Here is a 14,341-nt window from a genome sequence, read left to right on the forward strand (position 1 = left end):
TGAGTTTAGATACTTTTACTTACTAATTCTGACTTTAGCTTTCAATATCACTTAATTTTTTCATTTATTTCTTAAAACTGTACCCGCATGTGTGCGTGTAAGCACACGCAGTGCCTATGGGCAGTATATTCATCTGAGTGCAGGTGTCTGCATAGGTTCTAGAGCTACAGGCAGGCATTGTGAACCGTCTAATGTAGGTGCTGGGAACTAAATTCAGATCATCTATAAGAGCAATATGCACTCTTATTTTTTTTTTTTTTTGTTTTTTTTTTGAGACAGGGTTTCTCTGTGTAGCCCTGGCTGTCCTAGACTAACTTTGTAGACCAGAATGGCCTCTGCTTTCCAGAGTGCATGTACCCTCACGCTCAGTGCAATATGTACTCGTAACCACTGAACTATCTCTCTAGCCCCGAAGATCATGTTTTGTTTTTTCAGTATAAAGATATCAGTTAATTTAAATACTTTTCTCGGAGGCTGGAGAGATGGCTCAGAGGTTAAGAGCACTGTCTCCTCCAGGGGTCCTGAGTTCAAATCCCAGCAACTACATGGTGGCCCACAACCATCTTCACAGGGATTTGATTCCCTTTTGTGGCATGCAGGTATACCTACAGATAGAGCACTCACATACTAGATAGATAGATAGATAGATAGATAGATAGATAGATAGATAGATAGATAGAGTAGATAAAGAAGTAGAAATTTTAAAATCTTTTAAAAAATGAAAATAAATACTTTTCTCACAGTTAGTTCAAAGGTTAATAGAGACACTTTGTATAACCTGGGAATTTGTTATAAAGTGTTATTCATTATACTCTATTTTTCAGAGCCTTTTCCTTCTTAAAAATAGCAGTGTTGAACACACCTCCCAGAACACTCCTCACCAGAACTCTCATAATTAGATTCTGAATGCTATATACCTCGTACAACCTAGCCTCTTTGACACTTGAGCCCAGCTCTTCCACACTGGTGTGGATGTGCTGCTGTGTTTCCAGCTGCAACTCCACACTAGGCAGATCATTTCCCCATTCTGCTCGTTCCAGTTTCATCTGAAAAAGAAAGCACAGATGTGTTATAATTTACAGAGGAAAACAAAGTGGTAAGAGTCAACATCTGGATGAGATGATGAGGGGTAACAGCATGGCACATGCTAGTAATCTCATAGAGACGGAGGCTCAGAATTTCCAGGCCAGCCTGAACTACATAAGACCTTGACTTAAAAAACAAAGTGGCTAGGGATAAGAACTGGGCATCTGAACAGTCTTTGTCATTCCATGGCTTCTTACAGGAAAATTCACCAAAGCCAACCCTTGAGAACAAGAGAGGAAGCCCCACTACCCACAGCAGTGGTGGCATATGAGAAAACAGTCCTGAGTATATCAGTCAGAAAGGAGTCTTAACAGGCTGAATATTCAAACATTCCCCTCTATAGAGTCACAAGACATGATGGTACATGTCTTTAATCCAGCATTCAGTAGGCAAGGGTAGGCAGATCTCTGAGTATCAGGCCAGCCTGGTCTACATAGTGAGATCTTGTCTTAAATAAAACAACAACAAATCACTATGAGTCTCTTAATTTCGCAGAGTAGACAAGGGAGGGCGGCAGATCAGTACTAATCAATAGACAATTTCTTTCTCCTGTCTTTGTCCCCTACCCTGTTTTTTTCCCCCTTTGAAATGGGTGTTCTAGTACATAGTCCAGGCATGCCTGTAATTTATAATCTCCTGCTTCAGCCTCCCAAGTCATGGGCTCACAGGCATTGCATGGATTAGAACAATGTTAAATTTGAGTATTTAACCTAGAATATAATTAAGTCATGCCACTGGACTTTGTAGAATAAATATATCAGTTTTGTTTAAACTTAAGATATATGATTAAAGCTACAAAAACTGAAGAATAAACTCTTCTTCCAACAAGGAAACATCAAAAAAGATAGCTCAGATAAATAGATACTAAAAATGTCTCACAAGCTATCACTTAGGGCCCAGTTAGCAGAAGGTAATAGATTCCCAAAGGGCTTCAAGTCAGAAAAACCTGTGCTATGCAGTATGGGATTATGAAAATCTACAATGACCCTGTCCATTTAGAATATAAGGAGAAAGGAATCAGGAATGGTGGCATATGCCTGTAGTGCCATTCAGGAGGCTGGGACAGGAAGATAATGAGTTCAAGGATTGTCTAGGCCATACTGGCCATGCTGGACTTCCGGGCCAGCATGGGCTAAATAGTGGAGAGGCAAAGGGACATTTAAAAAGAAGGAATCTTAGATACAGACAGGATCAGTAATTAAGGTTTTCTCTACCAGGAACACAAAGCAATCTGGTCTTCTTAAGAAGACTTTCTGGATATATACCCACCTGCATCTCTTCTACCCAAGAAAGTAATTCATAAACAAATCGGAGATTGCCTTCATCTTCAGAGGAAGAGATAGATACAAGTTCAGTGCGGGTCATAGGTTTTCGAAACCAGGAAGTAGAGGAAGAATGAGTTGTCTTGTTCAGGGGTTCTGCTTTCAAATGAGTAGTGGTTAAAGTGGAGGGTGGAGCCAATTCAAGTGAAGTGAAATGGCCTTTCCGGTATAGATTTGTACACTCTAAGCGCAGGGTGACCAGCTCATCCTGCAGACGCATGACCCTGAGGAAGAAGAGACATGTTTTATATGCTTAAAATAAAATCTTCATTATCTGTTTAACAAGCACATGGTAAAAATAAAAATGAGACCAAATCAGGAAAAGTGTTTTGAAAAAGTGTTACAGGAGTGCAAAGTGGTATTTTTACATCATCTAGTTTGGAGTTTTCAAGGCAAATGCCAAGTGTTAATTGGAAGGATGTAATGTAGTATTTATGTGACTCCTGAAGGTCATAAGAATAAATGCTGGGTTGCCATGTGACTTTAGACACTCTATATCATAAATGAGTTCACTAGACCACCAGTGTTTCAAAGCCAAATGTGCTGGCATACCTTTGCAGGTCATTCTAAAATAGAAAGGAGCACAGTAAGTGGCCCGGTGATCAGGAAATATACTATAGGCACTTAAGGGAGGGGTGTGAAAAGTGGAAACTCACCGTGGAAAATCTCCTGCTTAAGTATCCCTAGAGCTACAGAAGTCTGAGACTCAAGTTGAAGATTCAGTGCCTGGTTCTTGTTTCAGTCTTGATACACTAGCTCCCCGAAAGCAAGTCCTCCCTCTGGGCCCCATTCCTCCTCACCTAAAGGCCAGCTCTTCTAGCTGGTAGTAATTTTCATCCCGGAGGATCTGGAGATCCACCTGCAGCTGCCTGATGAGACTTTCACACTCTTGAATGTATATGATGACATCTGACTCACACTGGACTGGCTGTCCTGATTCCAAGTGTGCAGCATCCTGCCACAGAAAGAGAATACAGGTAAGAAAACGCCATTGCTCTCGCCCACTAGGCTGGAGAAAACCAAGAAAAAGAGGGTAACACAGCTGGAACTGTCAGCTGCTCATTTGACTGTTGGAGCAGCTGGGTGAAGAGTGGAGGGCATGGGCATAAGATGTAGGACAAAACAAACACTCACAGCCTGCAGCGTGTTCTTAGCTAGTGTCAGCTTTTCTTCACAGCTCAAAGCACCATTCTGTATTTTGTTTGCAATCTGCAGCAGCAATTCCAGTCTAAAACCGATAAAAACCATAATGAAGTACAAGACTCGAAGTAGCTCCCAAGGAATGTCATACTATCTTCTGGACCCACCTTTCCACAGCTGGCCGTAGGGATTTCTCTCGCTCTAGCATTTCAATGATGAGTTTCCCCCATTCTTCTTCTACGTGATTAGGGTGATAACCTTGAGGCAGCTTAATTCTGCCAAATTCAATCCACACCTGAAAGAGATACTGGTCAATCCCAAACCATTGTCTTGCTCTCTGGCCTGTTTACATCTACTACTTGTACTTTGCTTCTTCTTCTTCTTTTTTTGGGGGGGTTCTAGTCAATCAACAGTTTCCCCCACTATCTAATATAGGAAAAGAATAAAATATCTAACAACTTAAGAACCAAAACTTTTGTATCTAAGCTCTGATGTGCAGAGAGCACTTGCTCTAAATCTTTCCATCTCTCTATCATCTCTAGAAATCTGTCTTCTAAATGAACCTGATTCTGGCTAGGTTAAACACACACAACTCTACAGCTTCAAATCCCATAGTAAACAAAATACAAATAGAAGTCTTCCTTGCCACCCGAAGGTAAGATTTAGTTTCCCTCTTAAAAGCAAGGAAAAAAGATTTCTGAATAGAGATGCTATTTTCCAGTATCTCCTTTAATAATTACAGATTGTTGGTACTGTTCCTTTACCACCAAGGGTACTACTGCTATTGCAGGATAAAAGGACAACATGTGGAATCTACTCGGAAGCAACAATAGGACAAACCAGCAAACCCCAGTCTTAGCCAAAGAAATGCTTCCTTACCTCTAACAATTTATATAACTCTTTGATTCTTCCTTTTTCTCTTTCCTTGGCCAGAATTTCTGTTTCTTTGAAGTGTATATATTGGTTATAAAGTGCCTACAAGGATTAATATTTGATGAATGAATTAATATACTAAAGCAACAGGGACCAATTTTTCATACCACCTCATTAGAGCCAGCAGCATCAAGCTCTGAGGTTTAATCCCAGAGAGAATTTATAAAAAGCAGCGTAAGTCCACGCTTTTACCTTTAGTTCAACGGGGTTCTGAGGGAAAGATTTATCTGACATCAAGATTGTATGCTGTCTGATCCAGGGAATGAGTGAGTCTACTCGGCTTTGGTATTCTTGCCACCTGGAGTCCACTTCCTATAGTCAGGAGGTAAACAGCACAGACCTGATTTGCATTGTCCAGCAGCAGCAACAGCACAGGATACAGTGGCTCAGGTCACCCCATGCCATACAAAACCATCTTCTAAACACCCAGACAGCACCCAACGTAATGCTCAAAGTCTCAGTCTCAAAGCTCCTCAAGGAATCCCAGACTGATACTCAATATCCTGAATGGTAGAAAGACTATAAACCAAATGACTACAATTAAGAACCATGATATTTGCCAGGCATGGTATTCTTCACATTGTAATTACAGTACTGGGGAGGCTGAGGCAGCAGGCTAGCCTAGAGCACATAGCCATGGTGCCTAAGCAACCATCTATCGGTAGCCAAAAGACACTGCTTCATTTTGAATTACAGCTGGGGAGGAAAAGAACATTTTTTTTTCCTGGCATATAACTCAAATAGTCTACGACAAGTGGCACAAAATTAGCAACATCAAGGTTCATTCTCAGGAACAGTGTCCATTATGACAGAGATAATTAGACTCAGGTGGTCTTTGTGAAAGTCCTCTATGCATAAGAAATTAAGAAACACTATCTAATGGAGGCATTCTACCTCTATGAATCGGTATTTTTAGAAAAATGTTCTTTTACCGTAGCACTGATCCCTTCTCCTCCCTCAGGGACTTTGGGGAAGGCATCATAAATTGAAGACACGTAAGTGATTACAGACTTTTCATCTGGAGATGGCACATCCACATCTGAGAGAAAGATAAGGAGTTTTGGTCAGAACAGGGAAGCCTGCCAGAAGGAATGATGAAAACATGCCAATGTACCTAAGGTCTAGTGACTCTCACCTTCTGCATCCAGCAACCTGGTAACCCCGAGTCTCTCAGCTACCTCAAAAGCCTGTTCAAGATTTTCCCGGTTACTCTGGATTTGCACTCTCTCCATATCTACCAGATCGGGTCTGCAAAAGTCCAGCAAGAGACATGAAAACTACCATCTACAGAGCATTTGAGTTCACACAAGAAGTTCTTAACAGTTTCTAGAACGGAAAACACCAAGTGAATTAGAGAGAAAGTAGGAGACAGAAGGATACTGACCCTGATTCCATTTTTAATTGCACAGAAGGAGGCTACTGCTACTTAATTCCAAGCTTACACAAATCAATGAACTGGTATAAACTGAAAATTGAGGCATATGTATGACTGTTCAGAGCTCAAATTATTTTTGCTTTTGTGGTTAAAATTCCTGTCTTCCGTCCTCATATCATACCAAGTTACCTACTGCTCCTCACTTTGACCCAGTCCCTCCTCAGGCTCTGTGCACTAATTCTTCCTCCTACTTAGGAGGCTCTGACCTCAGAGCCTAACATCCTCATCTAAGAGGCTGTTTCTGGCCACCTTTGTCCAAATTACCACAACCCTGTAATTGTGTCCTTTCACAGTACCTGCCACTATACAACTGCATGCAGTTATTTTTCTGCTTACTGCCTATTCTCCTCAGTGGAAAGTCAGCTCCCCAAAAGCAGGAACTCTGACTGGCTTCACTCCTTAGGCCAGTGCCTCAAACAGTGGATTCAATAAGACTGCTTTTCAAACAAATCAATGACTCAGAGTCTAATTCTTGGTGGAAGGTGAAGATGGATTGACAATTAATTACAAGTGAGATGAGAATTCTAGGAGCACTGAGATTCCACTGCCCATACCTGTATCGGTGAATCAGTGCATTGAACATTTTCCCATCACTCCAGCAGGAAGAAAAGTTGGTGCATTTGATTCCTGTGTAACCAGCTGTTACTTTCTGAGTCCATAAGAGTAGTTTCTCCTTGGCTGACATATCCCCTGATTCTCCACTAATGTAAATGTCAGAGATCTGTAAACAGACAGGACATGGAATGACATTCAGACAAGACAAAGCCTTTTGTCTTTCTCTTCTCTATGTATTATGACTTGGGAAGGAAGAGAGATGCAAGGCTGTCTGGCAGCGCTGTTGATGACAACTCCAAAGATTCCACTTCTCTGGTAGTCAGAGAAACAGAAATGAAAACCATCAAACCAGAAAAGGTTAGTTGTTCTGTAACGATAATGATCAGAAATGAGAGCATATTCACTAGTGGACATTATCATGTGAGAGCATACTGTGGAGGATACAAACAGCACAGCTGTGTTGGATGTCAGTTTTGAATCAAGTCTTAAAAGATACTTAAAAGTTGTTGGGAAATGATCAAGAATATGTAAAAAGTAGTTTATATAAAAATGTTTATTGAGCAAAAATAAGCATAAGACAGTAAAAAGTTATATTAAATTCTAATGAGAAATTACTGGTTACAAATTATAGCACACACACAGAACAGAGTCTTTGTTGCATTTAAAAAGGTACACATTGGAAAATAGTCACTACATTTTATAAAAAAGATACAAATAGAAACAACATAATATACATAGCTATCCTGATTTTATATAAAGGTTAAAAAATATCCTTTAAGTATGTAGCCATGCAAACATGTGCACATACATGTATGTGATACAGATATGCACAATTTCTATAGAAACCCAAACATTGAGACACACAACAAACTGGTAATCACACTTATCTCCAAATGGTAGCTTTACGTGTGATTTTCCTATCTTCAGTTTTCTTAGCATGTACCTTTTAGATTTGGGGGTTGCAGGAGGCTGAGACAGGGTTTCTCTGTGTAGCTCTGGCTGTCCTGGTACTCATTTTGTAGACCAACCTCAAATTCAGAGGTCTGCCTTCTCTGCCTCCCTAGTGCTGGCATTAAAGGCATGTGCTCCTGCCACCTGGCTTATATGTATCTGTCTCTGTGCAGGTTTATGAACATGAGTACAGGGGCCCACAGATGCGAGGGGTGACAGATTCACCTGAAGCTGGAATTACAGGTGGTCATGAGCTGCCTACTGTGGGTGCTGGGAATTGAACTTGGGTCCTCTGGAAGAGCAGTGAGTATACTGAACCATCTCTTCAGCCCTGTACAAAATTTTATTGTAAGAAAAAAAATGATATTTGAAGACATCTCAAAGTAAAACACAAGATCTATTTTGGAGAGATGGTAATGCAGAATATAAGTGTGCATATAATTCCACATAGACCCAAGTTTGAATTCCATTCTGCTTAACTTCAAGGTCAGCTATCACATCTGTAAAATGGGAATGATAACTTCTCTCTTTTCAGGGGTGCTGTGAAAGATGACAAGATTACATACTAATCTATCCCAAGCTTGGGGTTATGATAAAAAGGTTTCATTTCTCTCTTCACTGAAAGATAGTCTTCATTCAGTTCTTGTTTAATTCCCAATGCCCTGGCAGCCTTTATTATCATTTAACAGGATGCTATTTTGTATTACCAACTATTAGCTCATATACTTAACCTTATTCTTAAGGCTGTAGGTTTCTTGAGGGGATGGGCACTCTATGTTACCACCTCAACTATCTGGAAATGAGGGCGAGCTCCTGGCCACTGGATGCATCAGGTAGCAGCTCGGATGCTGGGAAGAATTAACCTCTGAGGTTCTCTTGAATACTGCACACACTTGCCTCATGTGCTGACCAAACAGTGGGGACTTTTTAATAATTATTCAGCTTAAAATAAATAAAAGGAAATCATATGAAAGTAAAGTCTACCAAGAATCCAGTAAAAAGCAAATTCAGGGCAGCATATAAAGTCAAAGCATGAACTACACAGTACTAATTGTACCCACAGTGCCTCCCAAAGAAAGATAATGAGCACACTTTACTTTTATACTGAAAACAATAAAATAATCTTAACAAGAAAAAGTATAAGAGTTTGTTCTCAGACTACTCATGAAAAGAGACATTTAAGAGGATTGTGACCACTCTGCCCTACAGACTATCAAAGCATATGCTGAGACTTACGGCCAACTGTTGGGCAGAGTGCATGGAATCTTATGAAAGAAGTGGGAAATAGTAAGATCTGGAGAGGACAGGAACTCCACAAGGAGAGCAACAGAACCAGAAAATTTGAACACAGGGGTCTTTCCAGAGACTCATACTCCAACCAAGTGCCATGCATGGAGATAACCTAAAACCCCTGCACAGATGTAGCCCATGGCAGTTTAGTGTCTAAGTGGGTTACATAGTAATGGGAAGAGGGACTGCCTCTGACATGAACTGATTGGCCTGTTCTTTGATCACCTCCCCCTGAGGGGGGAGCAGCTTTACCAGGCCACAGTTTATGCTTGTTACTACATTTTCTTCCCCTATTTAACAAAGGACAGTAACTTCTTGGAGTATTTAAACAAACAAAATAAGGTGGCATAGGTAGTATCTAGAAAACATATGCTTTGTAACAACAGAACAGCATTCTACTCTTGCCAAGACTACTCTTGCCAATTCTGTGGTACACACCTAGAATGTCAGCATTTGAGACACAGAAGCTGGAGGCTTGCCACAAATTCAAGGTCAGCATGAACTACACAGAGTTGCAAGCTAGCTAGCTGCAAGCTAGAATGTAACCCTGTCTCAAAAATAAACAAATAAATAGTAAACCCATTTTCCAAGAATAATTTTAGGCCTGAGTAATTCGGACAATAGAGGCACGGACATATCAATAGGACGTCCAACTCTTTGCTCTATCACGAGCACTGCCTCAAAGCAGCAGAGTCAACTACTGCTCCAGAAGCTCAGTAGAACAGCAGTCAATACACCAGGTGCTAAATAGTTCATCATTATGAGAGGCTTTGTATTATGTTAGATAACTTTGCTCAGTTGTAGGCTAACATAAGTGTTCTGTGCAGTTTAAGGTGGTCCAGGTTAAACCATGATGCTTGGTAGGTTACATATATTAAACACCCTATTTCTCATATTATTGTTCCCTTTATCTTTGACTTTTTGTTTTGTTTTGTTTTGTTTTTGTTTCTTGAAACAGGGTTTCTCTGTGTAGCTTTGGCTGTCCTAGAACTTACTCTGGAGACCAGGCTGGCCTCAAACTCAGAGATCTGCCTGCCTCTGCCTCCTGAGTGCTGGGATTAAAAGTGTGTGCCACCATGTCCAGCTAAAATACATTTTTCAATTACAATGTTAACACAATTTCAAATTAAATACATAAATCAAATTGGGATATAACCCTGTTGTGAGTCAGTGTGCTTCTATATTTTAAAATCAGGAAAATCAGGGCCAGAAACTGTAATACTTTATTAAGGATTAGAAAAAAGCAACAAACAAACAAACAAAAAACAATAAATAAATAAATAGATAGATAGATAAATAAATAAATAAATAAATAAATAAATAAGCAAGCCAAGAAGCCCTGAAGAATACTAATGCTGCCAAGATGTCTTAAGGCAAAGTTCAAGAACAGAAAAGTATGGAGTTTTGCTTGGAGTCTAGAAAAGAGAACCCAAGAAGGCATTTGTATGTCAAGGTGAAATGAAATGGAAGTCTAACTAGCAAGCTCCGGGGTACAGAGTTCTGCCCTGACAGCTATATCCTCATAAAGGAAGTTCAGATTATTGGACTTTGATAGTGCCTGGTGATAAGATATTTCTACAAATATTTCCAGCACTCACCACTTCTCTGCTCTGACTCTATGTTCACCAGACAACTTTCAGATTTTTGTTTTCCATACCATAAAGCTAAAATGGTTACTGCAGATACTCAACATTTTGGCAGTTTAAACTCATTTTGTAAGTTAATTCAGATCCATCAATTTCATACAAACATAAGTGGTGTGAAACTATGGCATAAAATTCGGTCAATTCCAAGTATACTGGTTTGATGGAGAAAGCTATGAAACTGTGAAATGAGGGCTTAATAAATAGTACAGTTCCCAAAAGCCACCATCCTCTGGGCTCAGTATAAACAGTCACTCGCTGGAGTCAACTCTATTCTCCTTAACAATATTTCTACATGTTTGTTTTAATAGATATAACCACTAGGCACTGACCTATACCCATCACTTTCATTGCAGTTGCTTCATGTACATAGTAAGAGGAATCAGAAAATAATTTGGTAAAATAAAAAAAGGAAAGAATTAGCAAAATGAACTCTGAGCATTTGATTTCTTTACCAAAAATTAAATTCTAATTATTTAATCAATAGAACCACATCTGTCTCTCTAATGACATCTCCAACCTGCCAATCACAGTCACAATGTCTATCAGTACATTGTATTAAACCTACTTTAAAAATTATTTATTATACGTACATGAGTTTTGCCTGCATGTACCATATGCATGCAGTGCCTGAAGAAGGCATTGGAATCCCTGGAACTTAGGTCCCCTAAAGGTTGGCCAGTCCTCTTAACTACTTGAGCTTTACTTCAGATTTTCAACACTGCCTTAATGAGACAAGGAAATGTTTGGGTCTCTCAAGGGAAAGAAAAAAAATACCATGCTTGCTTGGATTACTACCCTTTCTAGACTGTAAACTAGTTGTGAAAAATACAGTTATCATCACAAGCAGCTCAGCAATCAAATTTGGCTTTTGTCCCTCTCTTCTTGTGATGCTCTAGTGGCATGTGCACCATCCACTAGGATCTGCAAAAGCATTTCCCTTAAAGCTCAGATGCAGAGATCCAGCTTCTACTCCAGGGAGTTTCCTCCTCTGAGTGGTAAGAGGATAATGTCACTACCAAGCCGGAGACTATACATGTCTACTCCAATCTCCTCCTATCATATACTACCCAAGACTCAGGTAATTCCTTCGCTGAGGCATTCTCACAAGCATAATGTTTCCTAATAATCCCATAACCATTTACCAAACATCCTAACCCTATGCCAGGCAGCATAGAGAAGAAAAGAAGTCACATGTTATCTATTCATTCTGTTATCAGTTCCCAAGAAAACACTAAGTTTTAGAAGCTCAAAATAAAAGCATAGTTTCAGGCCTTGAGTTTAAGCAGTTCAGTCAGGGAAACAATTTAGAGAGAAAGCAATGTTGAGACAGAGGCAAGCAAGTAAGCCCAACCAGAAATGCTAACAGTCTGCTCAGAGACCCCTGTGATGTTTTAGTAGGTAGAAGCCAGTGAAAAAAAGAAAAAAAGCTCAAAATGAAGCGTTTGTCCTCTAAGAATATAGCTAAGACACACCATATCTCAATAAATTAAGGCTATCCCAACTAATTCTCCAAATGATGACATGAGTAGAATAAAACAGGGGTAGAGAAATGAATGCTACCCACACCCACATATATAATAGACAATGACCTGAGGCTGTTATAAAGCTTAACGACATACAAACATCCCCAGTATCCATGGAAAAGCCAGGTGCAGTAGTCTGCCGTGGAAGTGAGATAGGTAGAGCCTTGGAGTTCACTGGCCATCTAGACTAGGCAATTAGTAAGCTGTAGGTTCAGTAAGAAACTGAAAAACAAAGCTGAGGAAGATGCTCCATGTTGTAAACCTCTGGATCTCAGATATATGTACATACTTGTGTGTGCGCACGCACACACATTCCTACATACATCCATACCCCCTCCACAATAAAAATAAAAAGACATAATGGCATTAAACTGTGTGTGTAATTGATTTAGCATTTTTATGATTATATTAAAAACGCTATTCAAATGTCAACTTTACTATCAATACCTTTTTATTAGTAAAGCTACTAGATGAACAATTTTTTAGAAATATCAACTATATCTCTTTAAGATTCCTTCATTCCTTCACTCATTTATATGGCTACTTTATCTGCATGTACATCTGCACACCAGAAGAACAGCATTAGACAGTTGTAAACTGTCATGTTGGTGCTGGGAATTAACTCATCATCTTCAGAAGAGCAGTAAGTGCTCTTAACCACCGAGTCATCTCTCCAACCCTCTTTTGATGACTTTTGTAATTCAGCCACACCTTGGGTCTCCAGAAATTTGATTCCAACCCACGGGAATCTAGTTGTGTAACACTGGAGTAGTTACCACTAGACTATGGATACTTTATAACTAACATAAATAATTTAAAAAGCATTAATGTGGGGCTGGCAAAATGGTTCAGTGGGCAAAGGACACCTGCCATCAAGCCTGACAACCTGGGTTAAATTCTCTCAGTACCCATAGAGTATAAGGAAAAGAACTGGCTGATCTCCACTTCCCCAGAACTGTGATTACAAGTTACTGTGCTGGCTTTTCATATGTGTGTAGTTAGAGTTTGTAGATTTGATTTCTTAAAAACAAACACACAACCCCCCCCCCCAGTAATATAAGAATGTTTTCATTTTAATCCCGGGGGGGGGGGGGGGGAAGAGCTGCTTTGCAGCAGCTGACTATGATTTGCCTCGTGCTCTAGCAGAGAATTGGTTTTGCCAGCTGCAGATAGTTTCTGTAAGTGTGTTTTGTTTGGAATTCTGGGAAGTTTTCAGAAGATAAAGAAATGCTAGGGCCTTGAGAGGTGGTGTTGCTGTTAGCTGGTTGGTAGCTGGATGCTTCTGGTTGCTATTGGTTGCAGTTTGTCAATTAGTTATGTGCAAATACATGAGAAGAAATTAGATGTCCTGACAGTGAAGATCAAACTTGTCCCAAGGAACTTGATGCCCCTAATCAGCAGGAAGTATAACATTGCCCCCTTTCCTCTCTATTCTTTTCTCTCCTATCTAATGTTAGGGGTTGAATGGGAAGAAGTAGAGGAATAGAGAAGGGTGGACGAGGGAAAGGAACCCACAAAGTAGCAAAACACTGGCTGCATAGGTGGGTTCTGGGGATCAAACTCCAGTCCTCGTGTTAGCAAGACCATTTTACTAGGCTATCCACCAGGCATTAAAAATTCACTCAAGCTTGTGTGCACATGCATTCGTTTGTGTGCATGTGTGTCTGTGTGTGTCACCACATGGGCAAAGGTCAGATGTCAATGCTAGGTGTCTTCTTCCTCGATCATTGTTCATCTTGTTTTTTGAGATAGGGTCTCTCATTGAATGTGGCACTCACCGATTAAGCTAGAATAGCTACTATCCCTGACTTTTTATGTGGTGCTAGGGATTTGAACTCTGGTCCCCATGCTTTCACAAGAAGTACTTTACTCACCAAGTCAACCATCTAACCTCTTAAAAACAGTTCAATATCTATCTGTCTGCCTGCCTGCCTAACTGTCTACAGTGTGGTGTATGTGTTTGTGTGTGTGTATGTGTGTTGGGGACACCTGTGCTTGTTCTACAACGTACATGTGGAGGTCAAAGGACAGCTTGGAGGAACTGGTTTTCTGCTTCCCCATGTAGGTTCTATAGTTGGAACCCAGAAGGGCTTTATTCCTAAGGCATCTCTCTGTCCCTTTAAAAAACATTTTTAACATTAAAGTTTACATATAATTACATTCAACACTTCAAGTTATATTCCCAAGGAGAATTACTAAACCCTCTTGGTATTTTTATCTCTCCTTTTAAGTGATTATGTTACCTGATCTCTTCCCAAATTAGTACAAATTGAACTAGTACATGGTGATGTAGATTAATTCAGTTATTTTTGTTTGGTTGTTTTTGTTGTTGTTGTTATGACCTGGCTATCCCTTCATTGAGAGGCTGATAACAAAACTATAAAAACTAAAACACAATAATAATTTCTGTTTACTGAACTAGTATCTGGAGCTTAAAAGCTCATCTTTTGTTTTATCTAA

General features: G+C 39.9%; 1 protein-coding gene across 5 annotated transcripts in view; it reads right to left on the bottom strand.

The window, feature by feature from the left end:
* The window catches only part of Macf1 (microtubule actin crosslinking factor 1), a 327,638-nt gene that overhangs the window by 157,836 nt on the left and 155,461 nt on the right, over positions 1-14,341 (bottom strand). For all 5 annotated transcript variants that reach the window (XM_055610796.1, XM_055610794.1, XM_055610795.1 and 2 more), the window contains exons 6-15: positions 6,471-6,637; positions 5,617-5,729; positions 5,414-5,520; positions 4,674-4,793; positions 4,428-4,523; positions 3,716-3,843; positions 3,543-3,636; positions 3,209-3,363; positions 2,356-2,632; positions 918-1,046 (exon numbers count right to left, since the gene is read on the bottom strand). In XM_055610796.1, coding sequence (XP_055466771.1) covers positions 918-1,046; positions 2,356-2,632; positions 3,209-3,363; positions 3,543-3,636; positions 3,716-3,843; positions 4,428-4,523; positions 4,674-4,793; positions 5,414-5,520; positions 5,617-5,729; positions 6,471-6,637 — 1,386 coding nt within the window. The remainder of the gene's footprint in view (positions 1-917; positions 1,047-2,355; positions 2,633-3,208; positions 3,364-3,542; positions 3,637-3,715; positions 3,844-4,427; positions 4,524-4,673; positions 4,794-5,413; positions 5,521-5,616; positions 5,730-6,470; positions 6,638-14,341) is intronic.

Source organism: Psammomys obesus, unplaced genomic scaffold (assembly GCF_907164565.1).
Source record: "Psammomys obesus unplaced genomic scaffold, mPsaObe1.curated_primary_1811, whole genome shotgun sequence".
Classification (NCBI taxonomy): domain Eukaryota; kingdom Metazoa; phylum Chordata; class Mammalia; order Rodentia; family Muridae; genus Psammomys; species Psammomys obesus.